Source organism: Acanthochromis polyacanthus, chromosome 8, assembly GCF_021347895.1.
Source record: "Acanthochromis polyacanthus isolate Apoly-LR-REF ecotype Palm Island chromosome 8, KAUST_Apoly_ChrSc, whole genome shotgun sequence".
NCBI lineage: Eukaryota > Metazoa > Chordata > Actinopteri > Pomacentridae > Acanthochromis > Acanthochromis polyacanthus.
The window spans coordinates 9571314-9593889 of NC_067120.1; the positions used below are offsets into that span (position 1 = coordinate 9571314).

At 40.2% G+C, this 22576-nt stretch overlaps 1 protein-coding gene across 2 annotated transcripts; it reads left to right on the top strand.

Annotated features, from left to right (window-relative positions):
* Window positions 1–1024: 1024 nt before the first annotated feature.
* Window positions 1025–22057, top strand: LOC110963039 (anoctamin-1). 2 transcript variants are annotated; one of them, XM_051952207.1, is made up of 28 exons: window positions 1025–2595; window positions 5725–5894; window positions 6039–6356; window positions 7568–7663; window positions 7817–7989; window positions 8134–8188; window positions 8274–8325; window positions 8466–8521; window positions 8968–9015; window positions 9852–9916; window positions 10295–10429; window positions 10532–10692; window positions 11698–11780; window positions 12280–12291; window positions 12636–12710; window positions 12803–12859; window positions 13435–13509; window positions 13980–14181; window positions 14840–14951; window positions 15035–15092; window positions 15203–15303; window positions 15394–15557; window positions 15649–15801; window positions 16014–16066; window positions 17030–17208; window positions 19867–19972; window positions 20162–20732; window positions 20847–22057. In XM_051952207.1, the coding sequence occupies exons 2-28, from the start codon at window positions 5748–5750 to the stop codon at window positions 21497–21499; spliced, it is 3960 nt and encodes a 1319-aa protein (XP_051808167.1). In that variant the 5' UTR covers window positions 1025–2595; window positions 5725–5747; the 3' UTR covers window positions 21500–22057. The 2 variants fall into 2 exon arrangements, with proteins under 2 accessions (XP_051808167.1, XP_051808168.1); XM_051952208.1 differs by lacking the exons at window positions 1025–2595; window positions 5725–5894; window positions 12280–12291 and having other exon boundaries at window positions 6130–6356.
* The last annotated feature ends 519 nt before the right edge of the window (window positions 22058–22576 follow it).

The window sequence follows — 22576 nt, forward strand, 5'->3', positions numbered from 1 at the left end:
CTTAGGGTCATTGTCCTGTTGAAAGGTGAACCTTCGGCCCAGTCTGAGGTCCTGAGCATTCTGGAAGAGGCTTTCCTCCAGGATATCTCTGTACTTGGCCACATTCATTCTTCCTTCAGTTGCAACCAGTCGTCCTGTCCCTGCAGCTGAAAAACACCCCCACAACATGATGCTCCCACCACCATGTTTCACTGTAGGGATTGTATTGGGCAGGTGATGAGCAGTGCCTGGTTTTCTCCACACATACCGCTTAGAATTAACACCAAAAAGTTCAATCTTGGTCTCATCAGACCAGAGAATCTTATTTCTCATAGTCTGGGAGTCCTTCATGTGTTTTTTGGCAAACTCTATGCAGGCTTTCATGTGTCTTGCACTGAGGAGAGGCTTCCGTCGGGCCACTCTGCCATAAAGCCCCGACTGGTGGAGGGCTGCAGTGATAGTTGACTTTGTGGAACTTTCTCCTATCTCCTGACTGCATCTCTGGAGCTCAGCCACAGTGATCTTTGGGTTCTTCTTTACCTCTCTCACCAAGGCTCTTCTCCCACCATTGCTCAGTTTGGCTGGACGGCCAGGTCTAGGAAGAGTTGTGGTCGTCCCAAACTTCTTCCATTTGAGGATTATGGAGGCCACTGTGCTCTTAGGAACCTTGAGTGCTGAAGAAATTCTTTTGTAACCTTGGCCAGATCTGTGCCTTGCCACAATTCTGTCTCTGAGCTCCTTGGGCAGTTCCTTCGACCTCATGATTCTCATTTGCTCTGACATGCACTGTGAGCTGTAAGGTCTTATATAGACAGGTGTGTGCCTTTCCTAATCAAGTCCAATCAGTTTAATTAAACACAGCTGGACTCCAATAAAGAAGCAGAACCATCTCGAAGAGGATCAGAAGAAATGGACAGCATGTGAGTTAAATATGAATGTCGCTGCAAAGGGTCTGAATACTTCTGACCATGTGATATTTCAGTTTTTCTTTTTTAATAAATTTGCCAACATTTTTACATTTCTGTTTTTTTCTGTCAAGATGGGGTGCTGAGTGTACATTAATGAGAAATAATTTCTACTTTATCGTTTTTCAACTTTGAATCACGGTACATTTATTCTGACTTTATTGCCAAGACTTCACCAAAAAAGATTCTTTCAAAGTAAAAGTGGAAACATATTTCTACAAAAATAGTGTTTATTTATTAAACATACCATAAGTATTTAACTACTTTAAAGTGATAGAAGTCACACAAGTAGTTAAATTGAGATTATATGAGCGCAGGGAATGTGTTTCACATGATTATAATATAAAGACACCTGTATCTGGAAGGTCTGGTCACTGGTGAATCGGTATTCCTGGCGATGACAATGCCATAAAGACAAAAGAGCACATCACCCCAACTGTGAAGCATGGTGGTGGCAGCGTCATGATGTAGGGATGATTCTCAGTAGCACGCCCTGGAAGGCTTGTTAAAGGTCTGTTAGAGAAAATAGATTTGTTTTCCAGAAAAAAAAAATACCTGAACATACAGTCAACGCTGCACAGAAATGGTTTAAAGATAACAAGGCAAGTGTTCTTGAGTGGATGGAACAGATCCCAAACTTCAATCCAATTGAGAATTCATGGCCGGACTGAAAAAGGGCTCTTCACTCATGACAGCTGTGCAACCTGACAGAGCTTAAGCAGTTTTGCAAAGACAAGTGGGGCAAATTTGTAGTGTCCAGATGTAGAAGGCTGATCGATATCTGTCCACACACTGCAATCACATATTTTACATTTTATATTATTTTTAAAGAATTGACACTAATGTGTAGGTATTTGTTTTTACTGCGGCATAAAAGAGCTCCTTTTTTTTGTAAATTCATGTCAAAATGCCCAAATATATTCATGACAATTCAATGCTGAAAAGCAGTAAAAGGTAAAAAATTTCCAAGGTGGGTGAATACTTTTTATAGGCCTTGTATACTTGGTACTCCACTACCTATAGTCACCAGCACACATAGAAAAATGTAACCCTATATATAGTTCGATGAAATGACCCCACCTTCACCCTTCACACATCGGTGCATCAGTGACAATAACATGCAGAGTACTCATTGGAGACATTTTTCTGCGTTGTGAGCATTTGTACTTTTAATACTTAAAGTGCAGTTTGTTAACTTTTGTGACACTTTCAATGCAGGCTACGCTTCCTCCACCACATTTGCAGATTGACAAATACAAAACTGTTAATTACAACAATTAATACGTATGATAATTAATATTTGGCGCCCCATGTGAGATACTGTCATTTCCACACTGATGTTTTGTGTGTTTGCCATCAAAGAGGCATGCCTGCAGATGGTAGCCGAGGTTGAGCTTCAATCCCGGTCACCTTTAAGCTGTTTCTTCCCTTCTTGGCTCACACACACTCTCGTTCGTCGGTAATACGCTTCACACCTTCCTTCTCACCCGCATGGAACGGTCAGGGAATTAGCCGCCCTGTCCGCGCGCAATAAGCCAGGGGTTCCGGGAGCGCGCACGGATTGTCCACCATCTCAGCCCCTCAGGCGGTGCACCTCGCATATCTTATCATCCATCTCCATAGCGAAGAAACTGATCCACCGCGACTACCGGTGAGTCCAATTCTCACTTTTCTTTCACCTGAGGCGCAATAAAAACTCCACACTTGACCTGTGCCACTTTTGCTGTCTTGCACGTACTCCCCCGTGTCGCCTTTGGCTGCGTGTTTTCGCACTTTGGCACTCTTTTTTCCTTTCTTTCTTTTTTTTTAGATATATATCTTCTCGTGTGTACAATGTCACATAAGCAAAGCTTGACCTAAACCTCTGCTTGTTTTATTTACATTTCCCGACGGCTGCAGTGTAGTTTGTACCAGGCTGCTGAGGCTGTTTTTTCCATCCGGCCATCTGCGTGCGCACAACTGTTGCGCACGCAAAGCATTTAATTAAACACATATCAATCGAATCAGCGGCTCGTGACAACTGCCCAGGGATTAATTAGTCAAAATGGAAACGAATTAATTTGATGTGGTCCGTGATGTCAGTGTTTTTGGTCTTGAGTTAGCTTGATAGAAATGAACTCCACCAAACGCGTGTTGCCAAAGGTGAAAGTTTGGTGCAGGTATATTTGATTCTTTACAGTTTTCAACGTGAGCATTTGTTTCGGTTGTTGTTAATGTTCCTCGTTATGGTATTAAAGAGGAGCAAGCAGCTGTTAAAATTAGCGATGTGTAATCTGCTGCATTCTAGGAGACAAATGGTATTAGAGCAGCTCCCCTGCAGCCCTCTGCCCTGTTCACGTTAGTGAGAGCGCAAAGAAGCAGTTTATTGAAACAGAAGCACCTGAGTCCTGTCATGCAAACTTCAGCCCCCCAACAGATGTTCTCTGACTTTGCAAAATCCGTCATTGACATAATTTTTGTCCTTTCTCATGGAAATTCCTGCCTCAAAAAAACAAAACAAAAAAAAAAAAAACAGAGAACAAAGGAAACATGAGTAACTGTTTTTATTTGACTTTTATATATATATATCTTTATTCGTTTTCCTGGGCTGCTGCAAAAAAATATTGCAGAATCAAACAGAATACGAAAATACAAGAGAATATAGACAAAATCCAACTAAAATACACCAGATATAAGTATTGATATAAAATATAAATCTCAAATAAGGACAATAGATTTTGCATCATATATTTGTTGTGTTATTTTCAGGATTATTTGAAACTTCAAAATGTATCTGCATGCTGCTGTATTTGGCTGAACTCACATTCTGAATAGTAATAATCTCCAACACAGTAGTCCATCACCAACATTCTCATAGTTGCTCTGTTTAAGTGTCTGCAAAATGTGCATGCATATCGGTTTGCATGAGCAATATAAGCAGGAAGAATATCATCCATTGAAGAGAAGGAATCATGACTAATCAACTAAGTGACTAATGTACTACACATGTAACATGTGGCTACCTACAAATGAGAAAAACAAACTGAGACCTATTTATGTTCCACTAAAGACAGAACTCAGCAGCATTTCCATTTTTAAGCTATACTTGTGTTTTATTTGGACCCTGGTTGTATTACTCACCCACATGCATTGCAAGAAGACGTCACTTCTTTCAAGACAGTCACGTGTCAACATGCAGGGAACCAGATTTAGACAACGCTGTGTCCTTGTGAATTAAGAGTTTAGGTGAAATCTGTTTGACCTGCTGATCTCTAGGAGTATATTCTCCATTTCCATCTTGGCGCTGTGTTTGCCAACACTTGGTTAGCGGGGATTAACGCGGATATTGTGCATACAGTAGTATCAAGGGATTGACTGTTGAAGCACTCTGTATGTTGCTGTGTGTCTTGTGTCGGTGCATTTGCATGTCTCGTGGCTTTATCTAGTGTGTCAGGTGGATTGAACATGCACTGAACATGTAATGCAGATGTATTCTGGAACCAACTATTGTGGAATACCAAATGCTATCTTACCATCTTGCCACTAATTGCTTAGACTGACACTGCATGCATTAATGTATATTTTTATTGATTTAATCTGCTCATTCTGCTCAAGAGAAAGCTCAATCATGCATTGAAAGAAAAAAATGTCAATATACATATTTACTACTGAAGAAGAATTCCCTCATAGATCAGAGGGTCTTACTACTCTCAGCTGTAAAATGAGAAATATATAGCAATAAAAGTAATGTTAGTGTAATTTCTGATGGAACATTTGAAATAATTGTCTGTTTTTTTGTTTAAAAGTATTCGTAAGAGGGACATTTTTCATGGCATGAATGGACTCACACAAGTTTTGAAATAATATCACTGTGTTCTCCCAAAATAAATTATATTGTCTTGTAAGCACTGATAAGTATATCCACTTCTGGGTGTGACTTACTGTAGTGACAAAAGCAAAAAACTGAAGCACAAACTTGTGCAGTTCCTGAGCTTGATGAAGACTTGAGAGACTGGACTGCACATTTTATGGTGTTTATCACTTAAACTTACTTCATGTTTTATTTCTGTGAATTAAACTCTGGCAGTGTGCTTCTAGTGATGTGAGTCTAACTACTCAGTTTTCTGTCACCACTTCACTCTTTAGCTCCAAAGAATGAGCCCAGTGACCAAATTCCCCTCAACAGATTGTAAACTGTGCCGCTCAGATTGCAGCGTGAGCTTAATCTGAGCCCACAGCTTCAATTGAGTAGAAAAGAGACAAGACAGCTTAACTTTGGCTTATATTTGATCTGTCAGTCTAAAACAGCTACTACTGTTTGTTTTCTCACACATAATATCAGACAGTAAACTCAACCTAGAATCACTCTGCAGAGCTGAACTATTTCTGCCTCTGAAAAGTAAATCCTTGAAAATACAATGTTTTGTTTCAATACTTGTTTTTCCCCATAGTTACATTTTACAGTTGAATCACACAAGATCAGATAAAAGTAAAAATCTTATGAGTCATTGTTATGTAAAATTAGCTTTGACAGTTAATATCTCTGCTTTGAATCCAGAATTATCCAAATATATTGACATAACAGGACTTAATTATGATTTATCAAATCATAATTTAGATTTGTTCAAAAGGGGAATAAAAGAAATAGACTGAAGACCATTAAGACAAGGTATTATGATTCTACTGGAATGAATAGGTCTACTATTAACTCATACTTTGAACTGGTACAACCAGAGATGCCAAATCTTGCCAACTTGTCGATACTGAACCAGCTTTTTTATTCCCTTTCATGTTCCAAAAGAGGGATGAAACGGAAAAGAACGTATGCCCTTCACCACAGCAATGAGTGAGTCATCGTCCTTTCACTCAGCGAAGCTAGTTTCATTGGCCCACTCATTGTCTGAGCTTGGACTCGATGGAGCCAATGGAGGCCCTGTCAACCCCCCTGACAACGACGAACCTCCACCTCCGGTATGGTCGCTTGTTATTGCAAACAGTCATTTGCTGTGATTTTAACTTCCTGAAGCAATATTGTAGTTGTCCCTCAATACTGGTTTATGCTGTCACAGTACAGTGCAGCTTATGGTTTAACTCATACCTGTGTTTGTTTGTTAGGAGTCTGGCATCGAGCTAGGCCCCGGGCTGTTTTTTGCTGATGGAAAGAGAAAAGTGGACTACGTACTTTGCTACAAATACAAAAAAAGGCGGGCATCCAGGCCGCGTCTCTCCATTACATCCAATGGAAGCTTACCCTTACCGATACCGATACTGATACCAAGTCGACTGGATTCAGAAGCAGAGTCAGGCGAGGCAGGTCCACCTGCAGGAGATATGGAGGAGTCAAAGCTGAGTGAGGAGGAAAAAGCTTTAATGAGGGAGGAGTTTGAATCAGGACTGCTGGAGGCCGGTCTACAGCTTGAGCGTGACAAAGAGGTATGAATCTGCTTGCTTTTTTTTTCTTCTGCTGCACACTCCTGTAAACATTCAAGATCCTGTGATTGGGCAGATTCCAAACAGGTTAAGCATAAGACTTATCCCGTTTCCTGAACCTTGATGACACGCCTGTACCCTAATTAAAGGGAGAACTTATGTTAACTGTAGGATATTTTAGGAAAACTATACCAGTAATTATAAAACTAATTACATGATTGTGTGCATGTGTGCATGCGTGTTTACATCCGTGTGTGTATTTGTTTGTGAGGTGCCTGTGCGGTAAAGCGGCTGCTGTTTTGGCTGAGGATTAAGACCGCTCACCGTAAGAATGAAGCCAAAGGCCAGATTACAGGACCTTATTAGAGTGTGATCCACTACTGGGAAGTGTGTGGACTGGCACATAAAAGTGTTGGAGGGGGGACAAGTGGTTCTCATCTGGACATAGTTGTGACAAGGATGTGCACAGTGCTTATAGTATCTAGTAAGCTTGATCAGGCTAGTTGATGGCAAAGTTTTATTTTTAGGAAATTGCACACATACATTTGCAATGAAGTAAATCTTCATATAAATATATGTGAAGGCGTTACTCAGTATTCAGTCATGTGTTGGCTATAGCATTTTTATTTATCTACATTAACATTAATATGTTTTAAGTATTCCTCATTTGGCCTCGTTCAGCACCAAATAAGCTTCAAGGTAGAGTAAATCTGAAGTGGTTGCAAAGGATTAATGCCATCACTGCAAAATTGCTAGAGACATGCAGTCTGTGCAGTTTTACCTGCGCAGTACTGAATTCACTACATTGGTTGCATGAGCAGGCTGAGTCATAGCTTTTAATTTGATCAAAACTGATCATTGGCCACATTATGGTGACTTTCAAGTCGCTACCGCAGCTGTTATTATGTGCACCTTTCTACACTTTCCGGGATTGATCGGTTCTAGGTTTGAAATAATGGGATTTCCTCCAAAAGAGCCTCATTATAACACAAAGTAGCATACTTACAGGTTTAGAGGAAGTTCATCTGGCCTCGGGACAAGAGACAGGAGGAATTTAATGCAAAGACAATGAGTCTGATGGAGACAGATCCACAGTCTGTATTGGCACGCAATGCTGCTGTAGCTTAACATGTTGTTTTTAGCGTGTGTGTAGCGGATGACCTTGTGTTCTCATTTCTTGTCAGCCTGTGTGTTAATGTGTGTTTTTTGTGCAGAGGTCAAATTGCCTAAGCTTTATTCGGCTGCACATCCCATGGCCAATTCTCAGCCGAGAGGCAGAGCTGCAGAAGATCAAAGTTGCCGTGAAAAAGGTCAGCAGTTCGACAGTCATTTACATATTTTGGATATTCTGCTTTTATTTAGCCTGTTTTGAGCATTTGCAGAACAGTAATTTGTACTAAGGAGCTGAATGTCAGAAAGCTGTGGAATAAATGTATTATTTTTTGCTTGTTTCCTTTGAGCAGAAATGTGAATTGAGGAAACGGACAGGCACAGCAGGGACGTGGGATTCCTTTGTGACCAAAGTCAACACACCGTTTCAACCAGACGTCCCTGACTTTGACATCCACAAAGACTCACAGACAAACCTCCATTTCAAAACCCTCAAACACCCTTTTATCAGAGACAAACTCCACCTGTGAGTAAACGAACAGTCGTGCAAACATGCAGTGAAATCAAAAAACGCACTTTTGGAATCACCCTTGTTAACACCTCATTAACTTTAGGAAACAAGTCTATTTTTAAGGCTAATTTTGTGACTGCCTCTTGTACTTTCCTGCAGGTATGACATCAATTCAACAGAAACCGTATTTGACAATGCGACACGAAGCAGAATAGTGAGTCCAGAAACCAATACCTTATCACTTTCTGTTGACTGTAATGTTTTGTGTTCTGTATTTCTCATGTCATGTTTGCTTTCAGGTTGCTGAGATAATTTCGCGTACTACTTGCAGACACTCTTGCCAGACCACTGGTGAGTTCTAGCTTTTTTTGGTGCTTGTTTTTTTTTTTTTTTTTTTTTTTTTTAAACTGTTCAAATGCATAATGTTGGTTAAATGTAATTTTTATTCACATGCCAGCAATCAAAAAACTGATGTGTCTTTGTGTCAAAAGGCATCAACTCATTGCTGGCTCGGGGCGTCTACATCTCTGCCTATCCTCTGCATGATGTGAGTAAGACAAAGTTAGCGGCTTCAACGAACACTATGGAAGTGTTTTTGCTCAAGTACACAACTTCTGTGTTTCAGCTACTGTACATAAATCACTTTATTTTTCCATCAAGTACAGATTAGTCAGTATATTTGCGATATGGATGATTGAGGCTATGCATTGAATGTTCTACGATGTAAGTCGATGTCTCACATATACAGTGGGTACGGAAAGTACCCACTGTATATGTGTTTTTCAGTTTTTCTTTTTTTAATAAATTTGCAAAAATTTCTACATTTCAGTTTTTTCTGTCAAGATGGGGTCCTGAGTGTACATTAATGAGAAATAAAATTAACTTTTTTGATTTTGGCAAATGGCTGCAATGACACAGAGAGTGAAAAATTTCAAGGGGTCTGAATACTTTCTGTACCCACTGTAAAGATCTTGTCCCTTTTTTTTAATTTAGGGTTCATTCACAAGGAGAGGAAGGAGAGATCAGCGAAATGACAGACAGGTAAATTGAATTTTAAGAAATATATGTTGACAATATGTTTTTAAGCTACCTACATCACAAAGAAGATGATGCCATTAATTTTTTTAAAGGCATATCTGCCAACACACCTGAGCTTCAGACCTGTCAAGTGCATCACAAATGCATCTAACATGTTTGATGTTTTGCAATGAAACTGAACATATATATATATTCATATGTGTGTGTGTGTGTGTGTGTGTGTGTGTGTGTGTGTGTGTGTGTGTGTGTGTGTGTGTGTGTGTGTGTGTGTTCTTGTACTTGCTACATTGTGAGGACCATTTTCTGCATTTAACTATCAAAGTGAGGACATTTTTACAAAGTGAGGACATTTTGGCCGGTCCTCACTTTGAAACAGCCATGTTTGAGGGTGAAGACTTGTTTTTAGAGAAAGGGTATGAATTGAGGTTTGGTTAGGGTTAGGGTAAGGATTAAGTTTAGGCAATCAGTTGTGATAGTTAAGGTTAGGGTAAGGCTCTAGAAAATGCATTACGCTTATGGATGTCCTCACTAAGATAGAAGTACAAACATGTGTGTGTGTGTGTGTGTGTGTGTGTGTGTGAACAAGGTGCTTGAGCTACTTCAAAATCTTTGTGTAGTCAAAAAGAAAAAAAGTGAAAAAGTCTCTCTCTGAGCTTTTGATGTTTAGACACATTAGGATTCAACAAGTAAAATACAAGCCATTTTTAACATCCTAATCAATGTTGCTTAGTTTGAAAAAATGACTTCAACACTACATGCATTCACCCTGACATTTTTATTCTGTTTATTTAATTATTATCTACAATTGTGATTTACTGTTGCGCTTGTGTGTCTTTAAGCTTCTCCATGAAGAGTGGGCCAACTATGGAGTCATGCATAAATACCAGCCTGTGGACCTGATCAGGTACTGAGTCGTTAGCTCAAACCAAAATAAATGTGTAGCTCTAGCTTTAGCTCATGTTTATTGCTCTTCTAAACAGTTGCTACTAAACTGTTGAGGAGAGCAAGCATACTGATGATTCTGAGGTTCCAGTAGGGCCAGATATTTAAAGTTTGCCTGAATGATTATGTTTGAGAAGCCTCCAGGGGGTTATTAAAGTCCAAAGTAATCATTCTCTCAGGTTGATGAGTGTGCCAAGTAAATTTCAGGGAAGTTGTTCATATTTGCCCAGTAATTTCTTATGTGCAAAGTTCAAGATGAAAGTGTCTAAAATGACTCTGACGAAAATGTTAATCCTGCAAAACCAGGCAGATAGATCATACATTGTCTTTGTGTTTATAGAAAGTACTTTGGAGAGCAGATTGGGTTGTATTTTGCCTGGCTGGGTGTTTACACTCAGCTCCTCATCCCTCCCTCTGTACTGGGCATCATTGTCTTCCTGTACGGCATATTTACTGTGGATGCCAATGTGCCAAGGTGGGTGGGTAGAAATTCCTCGAACTCATGGATGCTCTTCAAAAGTACATTATGCTATCACCACACGGGTGTTAAAATTACTATGAATGTGTTGTATTTCAGTCAGGAGACATGTGATGACAACCTGAACATTACCATGTGTCCGCTCTGTGATGGTGTTTGTGACTACTGGCATCTGAGTACAGTGTGTTCACTGACCCGAGCTTCATACCTGTTCGACAATGGAGCCACTGTCTTCTTTGCTATTTTCATGTCTCTGTGGGGTAACTATACACTCGACTACACTTCCTCGAGAGCGCTAGTGCAATTGCATTTCAATAAAGCAGCTACTCGACACTGATAGAAGGACAGAAGCTTTCATTTTCTTCATTTCACGTTAAACTCACTTTGTTTAAAGCCATGGCCATGAGTGAAATCATTATATTGGTCACAATGATGCACAAAATCAAAGCAGCAATTTTGTGCTATGTATAAGTTGTTCAAGTGGTAGTATTAGAAACAGTGTCAGATCCGAATTTGTTCCATATTGTTACTGTAAATGCAGTTCTGTCAGTAGGGGTTTATTCATCTGACTTACTGAGTGTAGATCACAGGTATAAGCTTGCCATTGGCCATGCATTTCTAGCAACCTACACACTGGAAATTTTGCAGAGGATAGTGCGATAATATGATAACCGAAATAGCCGCTGTTGTAGCATCCTTTGCTTAGCTTAGTCCAAGACAATTGTGAGTGGTTTACAGAAATACAAACAAACTAGAGTGTTTTTCCTTCTATAGCAAGCTGATAATGACATGCAGTTAGACCATTCAGTTCTCTAGAACGATCTGCAAGACTAAGAGTATGTTAATCTTTAATTACTGTGATAATGGAGAAATTATCACTTATCTGTCAGGAAGAGACAATAAAATTACAAGCTAGTGCTGCATAGTCATACTCAGTAAAGACAAAGTGGGTGGAGAAGTCAGATGCATTAGAGGATGCATAACTGGACACGACAATTTTGATGTAATCCAGGGCCTTTGAAAATATAGGAAAAGCTACATAACCATCACTATCCACAATCTTCTGTTTAAAGACTGTTTGACTATTTAACAGGGCATGTGGCATAAAAATAATTTCTGTCCAGTTTTTTTAAGCTTCAGGTTCACTAGGGACTGGACAATTAGTTGAACACGGACTGCTTTATTCTATTTTTTGTCAAAATATCATTGTACAGTTTAAGAAGGCCAACATTTTCTAACACATTTTTGTGTGTTTCTTCTTGTAGCTGCTTGGTTCCTTGAACACTGGAAACGACGACAGATGTGTCTGAAATACTCCTGGGACCTGACGAGCTTGGAAGATGAGGAGGTATTAAAAAAATCTAAAAACACTGTGTGGGTGCATATTGTGCAATGAGCACACCCATCCTATATTTGACAGTGAACACAATCCAAGCATTTTCAGTTTTTACTTCTTATTTAACATAGATGTGAATATTTTTGCCCGTGTTTTCCATGTGCTGTTTACAACCCAAACCAATCAGGGTCTAAGTGTTTACCTCATGACTCAGGCCAACCATGATGACAGGCTGTGGTTTACCTTAACGATTATCTTCGTGTCAGAGCAGTGACTTCCCGCTCACACACATGCACAAATACGCATGGCTATGTATATAAACATGCGTTAACAAGACTGTAAAGGGCTGTAATCGGATTGGTCTTGTCTTAAAGCGTGCTGCCCGGTTAAGATGATGCAGAGGGGTCACAACATAAACAGACAAAGCCTAGTACAACTAAGTCTTTCTTCACTCTTACTTTCTGTCTGTGTCTCTGCCTTGTTCATGTATTTCTATCTGTGCTTCCTGAAGGAGCGAGTCAAGGTAGGCAAATTTCTGCAGCTGTTGAATGTACACGTGTGGAAGTAAGACTTCAATACAAAGTGAATCATATTCTCATGCAATATTTCTAAACTGCAGAAAATTTGACAATGCAAATTCTGAGGGAAAAAATATTGAAAATTACATTTTAAAAAATGCATGTTTCTACTTTAAATTGCATTGTAATTTTAATATCCAATTGACACATTAGTTATTTTGTGTTGGAGAAATATATACATATCTTTGGAAATTGTTTTCATTGGCCACAAACAGAATGTGATGGCAGATTCCTTACTTTGTGTTTTAGTATGTGAGTTAACGTACATTCATGTGTGTTTGCACTGCAGGAGGAGATGAGGCCTGAATACGAAGAAGCTCTACAGGAGAAGAAAGCTAAGGTTAAAGCAATGTTAAAAAAGAAGGTACATATGTTAGCATGCGTATTTGCTGGAAATTCATTTATTTCTAATTTGCAACACTAATTTTATCTCTCTCTGGTTTCACTCCTTTTTAGATGGCCCAAGCTGGCAATGGTGTCGATGGAGAAACGGACCAGATGCTGGCCTCCCAGGTATCGCTGCACAGCTCTGAGTGACAGGACATTATTTGGACAGAGCTGCAGGGGGGAAAGGGCAGGGCAGGGCTTTTACACTGAGGTGATTTAAACTTGCTTCATTGTGACTGCTAGCGGATAATCTAATCCCATTCTGCTATTTGTGTCCATTAAGTGGAGGTGCGGGATTCTTTTGGCTCCAAAAGCAAATATTGCAGTTTATCTCGGTTATTCATGCATAATGATTTTTTTTCCAGATTAATTTATGTGTGTACGACCTAATGTTTGTTCATTATGACCCCCCCTTCACCTACAGCGGGTGGTTGCGTCCAAAGCAGCTTACCTGCCTGAGATTAGCCCAGATTACTGGTGGACAGAGAAAAGGGAGGAGAGAGAGGAAGAAGGGGAGGGGATTTCTGTCCTTTCAGATGGAAAACATGCACCTGCCAGACAGAAAACATAATGTGTATGTGCAGAACATGTGCTCTGCATTACTGCACATCACATACCGTAATGCACTAAAGCATTTACTGATGAGTGTGCATGTGTGTAGTTCTTGTGTACTCAAGTGATATGCATGTTTGTTTTTGCAGCAAGAACCAGAGTCATTGGACATTGAGGATCACCTGTCAGGTTATCTCATCAACATGTCCACGTTACTACTACTGGTACTTGCATTAATACTCCTTATTTTTTATGTGCCAGTTGTGTGTTTGTTGATCTTCTTTGTTAATATTTTGGTAAGTTGGTCAAACCAACAGTTATAGGAGTTATTGTTATTTTTCCATGATCACATCAGACATTTAATGGAAACGGACAGGTTTTTATCTGTCTTCATAATCTTTTATCTATGTTATTTTCTTCATTATTTCCCATTTCATCAGTTTATTTCTCATCGATCTACAGGTTCAGTAACAGTGACTCTAAATCATTATAATTCAGTCAGTTTGCTTTATTAAATCATATTAAGCCAATCTAAAAGAGAAAATAATACAATCATAAAACAAGATGCTCTAGTTATCTACATGTGTCAAGTATTTCAAATGCACTATAATTGTAAATATTTGTTTCCTGTCCATGCCAGATTCTTGTCATTTAACTCTTTAATGTTGTTTGTATGTGCTTTCCGTCCGCTCAGATCTTCGTGACCTTCTCAGCAGTGTTTGGGGTTGCCATGTACCGTATCTGCATGTTAAGCGTGTGGTCCGTAAATCCCGATCCGGAAGCCAAGGGCAGTGTGAGGATAACAGTCACCACCACAGGAATCGTCCTCAACATGCTGGTCGTTCTGGTGCTGGAGGAGGTCTACGGAGCGGTCGCTGTGTGGCTGACTGAGCTTGGTATTCCCTTTAATGTTGTCGCAAAGTAAAGCAAGAAATAGTAAAAGCTTGCCGCCATTTACAAAGTTAAGTTTTCTTGTACAACAAATAAAAAAGAAACAGAATCTAGCAACATAATGGAGAGGTCAAACAAGTTCTCGGTAGGAGAAAAAAATGTCAACGTGAGTTGGTTACAGATCAAAAAAGGAATTTTGGTTGGCAAAAAAACCAAATGGGCACCAATTGCTGGAGATATGAAATAGCTTATTTTATTTTAGTGTTGGTTTATCTTGTTAACACTGAAAAACTTGAAGGATGCATTAAAGTGCCCTTTGATTTACTAAATTCCAGAATATACTTGCCTTTTCTTTTTTTGTGAAAAGACTCTTTTTGTATTTCTTCTTTGGATAAAATCATTTTCTAAAGATAATGTCTTGCTGTTGGGCTTTAGATTTAGAAACATGATGAATGAGTATTCATCGTGTCACTGCACACTCATTGAAGTGTGCAGTGACACGATGAATACTCATTGAAGTGTGCAGTGTGCCAACATGAAAGGCCATCCATGTTCCAAATTTAGAAATTGGCATGGCAGTCACTTCTTGTGAGTAAGACATACCATTATTAGAGGGTGTTTTTTATATATGATGATGATTTATGTATGTTTTCTTTCCAACAGAACTTCCAAAGACAACGGAAGAATTTGAAGAGAGGCTCATCTTTAAGTCTTTCTTTCTCAAATCCATGAACGCCTTTGCACCAATTTTCTATGTGGCCTTTTTCAAGGGCAGGTGTGTTGCTTTTTTCTTTCTTTACTCATTCACTTATTGTCCGTCTTCATTACTATCACGTGACTGGTCCTCTCTTCACGCAGGTTTGCTGGGCGACCTGGTGATTATGTTTACTTATTTGGAAACTATCGCATGGAGGAGGTAGGTTTAGCTTTACACATTACTGACAACTGTTTATGTGCATGTATGTGGATGGTAAATGTGCATCTGTGTTGTGAGTCATTTTTTTTTTCTTTTTTTGCATTCTACAGTGTGCTCCTCCAGGCTGTCTCATTGAGCTGTGCATCCAGCTCAGCATGATCATGCTCGGAAAGCAGCTCATTCAAAACAATGTGTTTGAGATTCTCATACCGTATGTGTACATTTGCACTTCCCAAAACTGATTGTATTACATGTGTTCTGATTCTATCCTCTGTGATGTATATCTATCCTTCTTTTGCAGCAAACTGAAAAAGATGTACAGAACAATACAGGAACAAAAAGGACAGAAAAGAGCAGAAGACGATGAGGAGAATGAAACAGAAGAGAGGAGACAAAAGCAACAATATGACAAAGATTTCATCCTTGAACCTTTTGAAGGTCTCAGTCCAGAATACATGGAAATGGGTGAGTGTCTTCCACTCTCTTGATTACTCCTTAATTCACCGAATCAGCCACATATTTCCCTTTTTAACTATGTGTCTAATAATATATACAGTAATCCAGTACGGGTTCGTGACTCTATTCGTGGCCTCCTTCCCGTTGGCGCCAGCATTTGCTCTGCTCAACAATGTCATTGAGATTCGTCTCGACGCTTCCAAATTTGTCACGGAGATCCGGCGGCCCGACGCTGTGAGGTGTAAAGACATAGGTACAGACCTCACATGAGAGCATGTCCACTCTGTCCTCCTCTGTGTGAATATAAAGACCTATCCAGGAACATCTAATCACTTTCTTTATCTTAACTTCTCTCTAACCCTCCTTTTTTCTTCCCTTTACACAAATACACACACCATCCACATCTGCACACATGCACACACTTTCCCTTTCCCTCTTTTGCTCTTTCCATGCTGCCATCTCCAGGGATTTGGTACAACATTCTCTGTGGAATCAGCAAGTTCTCTGTCATTACCAATGTAAGTCTGTGTCTGTGTAACCTTTGACCTCTTGCAAAGAAGCAACCAACAAATTTACCTGCAGTTTACGACTTCTGTTGCCATATTTCTGTGACGCCTTACAAAAATGCAGATGCATTTAATCTTTTGAACATTATCAGGTTTTTGGGACATTTTTGTATTGTAATTCATTGCGTTTACTGCTCAAACAAGTATGTAGAATTCCTTTCTTTCCTTGTAAAACATTTGCGAATTAATTTGTGCAAATGAGTTTGCTTTTGTGTTTGCTCTCAAGCAGTCTTCTTCTTCCCTTCCTTTCATGGTGCATTTCTGCAGCTCTGTGTGGCCAGCATGAGGACTGAATTACAAAATGTGGACACACATAGACATTTCTGCTCAGTTTTTCACAGGGATCCTCTAAGCGGCGCAAATGCCTCCGTAATTATGCTGCAGTGTTGTTTAATTAATAGTTAGCAATAGTTAGCTCATTATATTCACAAAAACTCGTAGTTGCATTTCTATGGAGATAAATTAGAGAAGAACAGTTCAGTAGCAGCCAAGCAACACTAATAAACACCTTATTGATACACTTGTAATAAAATCCATGCCCTCAGGAATTTCCTAAGGAAATTCTATTTGGCCAAAAATTAATGACTAAATCAGGGAGATTTTACCAGTTTAAAACAATTCCTAAATTATATCAATAAGTCAGCAGAAATGTATATTGTGCCTCCAAATAACAGTTGCAACAGACTTGGAGAGAATTCATAAAATGTATCAACAATAATGTATTACCCATAATGTATTAATAATATTGTTATTTATAGTCAGTATGTGATATTATGTTAGATTATTGTGTGCAAATGAAGATTCAGGCTGTACAGACAGTTATAGCTGAAAAACTGTTGATATACCAGCAGTAATTACACCATAATATATCTTTTAAAAAATATTGTCAGTTTCACTCCTTATTTCTTCTTCTAGGCCTTTGTGATTTCCTTCACGTCCGAATTTGTCCCCCGAATGGTTTACCAGTACATGTACAGTGCAAACGGCACCATGAGTGGCTACACCGAGCACTCACTGTCTTACTTCAACGTCAGCAATTTTCCACCTGGCTCGGCGCCCACCAGCACCCTGATCACTGGCGTCTCCATGTGCAGGTTAGAGTGACTTGCTTAACCTTGACCGACTTGGATCTTCCTTTAAATCCTTAAGCCCAACAGCTTAACCATTACTTTGCCTAAATCCCTGGAGTTTTCAGAAACCGCGCTGTATGCTGTGGAGGGGAAGGTGAAAGGTCACACGGTGAATGTGTATATTGTCGGTCAGTATAGCCTTCTTTAACCCTTGCCTCAGGTTAAATCAGGACCAGCTCTCCGTTTAAAGGGTTAGATTCTATCTGCCTATTAGTATTCCACCTAACAGGTTTCAGCAGAATAATTAAGCTGGTGTCGAGGAATACTCGCCTAGGTCCTAACTGTCTTCTTCCAAACGTCTTACCCCTCTTACTCCAATAAATACTCTCTTACTAAGCAGCCCTCCTAAGTAGTAAAATTGATTTATTGAACACGTTTGTTAACGACAGCTTCCCTCTTAAAACTGTGGCACTTGTTGATATTCCTAGGTTCGTTTTAGAGGTTTGGATAACTAACCCCAGGGGCAATGTTTAAATAACTAGTTGGATTAAAGTAACCTTTAAGAACCATTAGATTTAATGCACACAATCAACTTAACTTTTTACCACTATGCAGAATAGGTGAATCATAATCATTTCATTAGACTTCTCTTTAAATGCAATATAGCGTTTTATTAAGCAATTATTAGCAGGGGCACAGCATTAATTCATGATTAAACAATTTAATTATTTCTGATTATTTCTAACTTAACTAAACTAAACTAAGCTGAGCGTACCTAAGAATCTTCTCTAATTAGTAAATTTAGGAGAGAGAGCGGACAGCCAGGCCTTAGCTGCCACGCCCGGTCTTGACCTGCGTCTAGTTGAACTCCTCCGTGGACCAGCAGACTCAGTACGAAGTCTTCTTTGTGGGCAGAGGGTGTTCTTCATAGGCAGGGGGAGTGGAGAGGTCCCGATAGCCAATCGTTGGTCTGGCAGTTATCTTTAGTAGCAGCTGGAACACAAGTGCGGGCGTCTCAGCTGTCTTCTCAGTCGGATGGTGGTGGTGGAAAGCCCCCGTCTCATCAGGCTGTGGTGGGTCACTGGGTCCTCCAGCCCCTGGAGTGGAGCAGCCCTCTGCTGCTGCCTCCTGCGCCTCTCTGGATGCCATGGGTGCTTGCCTCTCTTCATCTCTTTGGACAACTGCAGACCTCTCAGGACTCTCTGTCTGGCAGAGTGTGGTCTTCGCTTGTTGAACAAAGTCAGACAAAGACTTTGCCTCCAACGATGTTCTCAGCGAACTCTGGAGCCTAAGTCCCGCGTTGTCTTCACGTCTCTTGGGCAAAAGGGTCCGGTGTCGACTCTTCAGAACTTTGGCGATGCTCCCCGGCAGCTCCGGCGAGCAGCATCTCTCCCCTCCGGGGGAGAACTCCGAATTCAGTGTCTGTGTCTCTGGGTTTTATACCCTAGCTCGACTTCAGCTTAGCACATACACATTTTCACACACAATTCTAACTAATAGGTAAGCCCAGGTAATTAATTCATAGGTTTAAGACACAACCTTCTTCCTATCACGCATACATCATTCTTTCCATCTTTTCTGTTAACACATCCACTTGTTACACACACTTCAGTTGTCATGACAATGTAGGCCTGAGCCCATCCTGTCATCCTGTGGAAACTCCAAGTTCCTCATTTCTGAGGAGACTTCTGCTTTTCCCATCCTGTCTGCATACAGCTCAGAACAGCACAGATTACTTGCATTCAAAACTCACTTAGTTACACTGAATCACTTCTTTAAATCATTTTTCTTAGCATGATCAAATAACTTATTTTAAATCATTCTCTTCTATAGCAATCATCATTTCCAGAATATATATCAGCCTATTAAAATCATTCTTGCATCAAGCATAAGCATAATCATGTGGTTAACTTATATAGTTTCTCATTTTAACTTTTCATTGGTTTGCTTAAAGCTTTTATTTAGGTGGTGGTTGCTCCTGGGATCTCAAATAACTAGGCCCCACTTGACAATATATATGGAATGCAACCTATAATAAGCAAGGCCATGAATTTATTTTTAGAATGTGAAAAATAAAACAGCCTAATTTAAACAAAAAAAAAAAAAAAAAGTGTTATCCATGCATGAGATTGTGTTTGAAGTGGAACGTTGGGTTTGAACATAGGCAAAATTTTTCTTTTCTATTTTGGAGCCATTTTTACAGTTTCTGCCAGATTAAGCCACCTTTGACCTTCAGACTACACAGATACCTACAAAAATTTGTTTTAAAGTACGAGAGTTACTATTAGTTATATTTTGAACAGTGAATTATGTTGTTTTTTTGTTTTTTTTTAATCAAGGCCAGTCACAATGAGTTTTTACCACTTTTGTCTGGCTGTTCAAATCCCCCCAAAATGGTGTTGGGGCCATTTCTACACAAAGTATAGATCTGTCTGATTATAAATTCCCTAATCTTGCTCTTTATTTTAGGCAAAGCTTACAATGTTGATGCTCATTTTCTAAAAGTGTCTGAAAACTTAAGTTGTGAACCCCTGACTGATTTGACATTGAATGACCTTGCAGGGATTTACTGAGGCAAATCTCTTTAAGAACGACCAGATTTTTTTTTTTTATCTCTGTTCATCCAGAGTTAATTTCTGTATTTTCCTCCTTGCTAATACTAACAAGGTGTCTGTCTTTCAGGTATAAGGACTACAGAGACCCACCTTGGGACACTGATGCCTATACCTTCTCCAAACAGTACTGGTCTATCCTGGCTGCAAAACTGGCCTTCGTCATATTCTTTCAGGTATCAAAATGATTTTTTACAACAGTAGTTCTGTTAATGTCTAAAAGGGATGCGTGATCAGAAAGCTTCTCCTTGTCAAATCTATAAATGCCTTGGTATATGTTTAAACTATATTTCTTTCTGTGGGTGCACTTAGTTTTAAACTCTAATGTGCATTTTATCAAACTTTACACTGTCTTTTTTGTCCAGAACCTTGCCATGTTCCTCAGCATGCTGGTTGCCTGGATGATCCCAGACGTACCACGCTCCCTGCGGGAACAGCTACAGAAAGAGAACATGATGTTGATGGAGTTTCTGCTGAATCAAGACCAAGAACCATGTGCCAAATCTCACACCCCAAGACACTCACTTTACCCCACCAGCATAGAGATTGTGGTGGAGGCGCCGCCAGAAGACAAAGAGGAGGAACAAGTCAAGGAGGAGGACGAAGATGGGGTTGAGATCAATATAGGCGAGTCCAGAAGGAGCAGCGACAGCGATCCAGAGATTGGGAAGTCTTTCGAAGAAGTTGAAGAAAATGAACAAGAAGAGCGAGAAGGTGAAGGAGAAGATGAGGGTGGAGAAGCTGCACGGACAGAAATGGAAACAGGGGCAGAAGTAAAGGAAGAAGATGGAAAGGGAGGTGATGAGAAGGAGGGAGGAGAGGAAAAAGATGAAGGAGAACAGAAAAAAGAAGAACATGAGGAAGAAGCAAAGGCAGTTGAGAACGAGAATTTTACTGTAGATCTGGATTCCTTCATGAATGAGTTGGGCCTGTTAGGTGAGTGGAGAAAACTTAATGTATCACAACCTAATTTTAATGCTCTCTTAGATTTGCTCTCAGTCATATTGTCTGTGAAGTAAGTAAGTCTTGTTTGTGTTTCTCGTCCTTCAGATGAAGAACCCTCGTCGAGCGCATCCAGAGACGAGGAGCTTCCTCGCTCAGGCTCTGAGCAAGAAAACCAGACCGACAAGGAGCCTGTCTCTCTTCCATCATCTAAAAGAGGCTCATCCCAGAGTCTGAAGGGCTCCAGAGCAGAAATTACAGCATCAGACTCAACTAGAATCTTCTCACTAATTGCCCCTCCCCCCAAGGAGCAAGGTTCAAGGGCAAAGTCCCGCTGCTCCACCCTGCCTTCCCGCCACAGAGGTGCTGAGGCTTGTTACAGCCTGCCACGGCCCAGCCACTCCACCAGCCTCACAAAGTTCCAGCAGCCGGCCACACTCACAACCCCGGTTCCCCTGGGCTCTTCATCCAACCCATTCTCCCCCGCACACAGCCCAGCATTTTCACCATCAGCATCATCATCACAGCCCACACTGGCCCAACAACCCGAAGCATCAGCTGAACTATTTGTGCTGAAAGGCCCTCCGCCTCAGCAGCCACGCTCCAGGGGCAAGGCCCGGTGCTCCACCCTGCCTCCGCGACAGCGTGCTCCGGGTCCAGAGGACCACTCCACAAAGCCAAGTCATTCTACCAGCTTTACAAAGCTCGGAGACCGCATTCCCCCTTCTCCCAGTGAACTAAAGCGCAACACACCCGTATGAGGAGAGCTGCAAGGTGAGGGGAAGAGGGGAGGACGAGGACTATCCAGATTAGCCTCTCCCGTCTGTGCCTGGAGACGCACCCCTCCTTCTGTTGTTCCTATCTGTGTACACCTGGGGTCAGAAAAGAGACCATCCAGATCATCTGAACTTTTTATCCTCTTAATCTTCACAGAGATATTTATACCGCTCAGTGGTTTAGGACTGATTCTGACAAGGGGAGCACAGGACAGTTCAGAGAGAAATGTCTCTGAAACCCTCCTTGCCATGTCCGATGAAAACACCACTGGAACTCTGTGTTTTTTTTGATGTTTTGTTTTTTTGTTGGTTTTTATTGTTGGTTTGTTTTTTGCCCACAGCCACAGCTCAATAGCCAATGCCCCTCTGTTATTTTCAGCCCCATACATGCAGCAGTGCTGCCTTATAGACCAGAGGAAGATGACGATATATACATCACAGCTAGTATCAACAGTTATGCTTGTAGATTTACTGATTATTTTTAGAGGTTTTGATATATGAAAGTTGTCAAATCGTAATAAATGAACCACATATTTTTTATGATTTGTTTTTCCTTCTGAATTTTTGTGGTCATTGGTTGTTTTGTGCCGGATTTCAGATTTGTTTACATTCGCACAGTGGCTTTGACTATTAACAGGACAGATGAAATATAAGTATTATGCTGATTATAGTCTTCTCATGTTCAGTATACATCAAGGTGACAAATAAGTTATCAATATTAGGCCAAGAACAACACTGATAACATGTTGCTGGTAGATCTTGAGAGGGGAATGGCAACAGTGTTTACCTTCATACAGTTATTGTGTTGTCTCTGTTGCCCTCCTCTGGTGTATGGTGAAACCAAAAGAAATTATTTAGTGTTTCATATTTGTGGATGCTAGTAAAACGTTTCTTCCGTTTTACTTACCTCTGAAGCCTGAGATTTTCCCAACTCTCAAAAAATGTTCACCTGACAGATGTGATTAATTGCAATAAATTCAGTTTTCCTCATACAAAACAGAAAGTAAATAGATTATATTCAACAGTTAAACCGCAGGTCACTTTATTTACATTGCTGTGTTT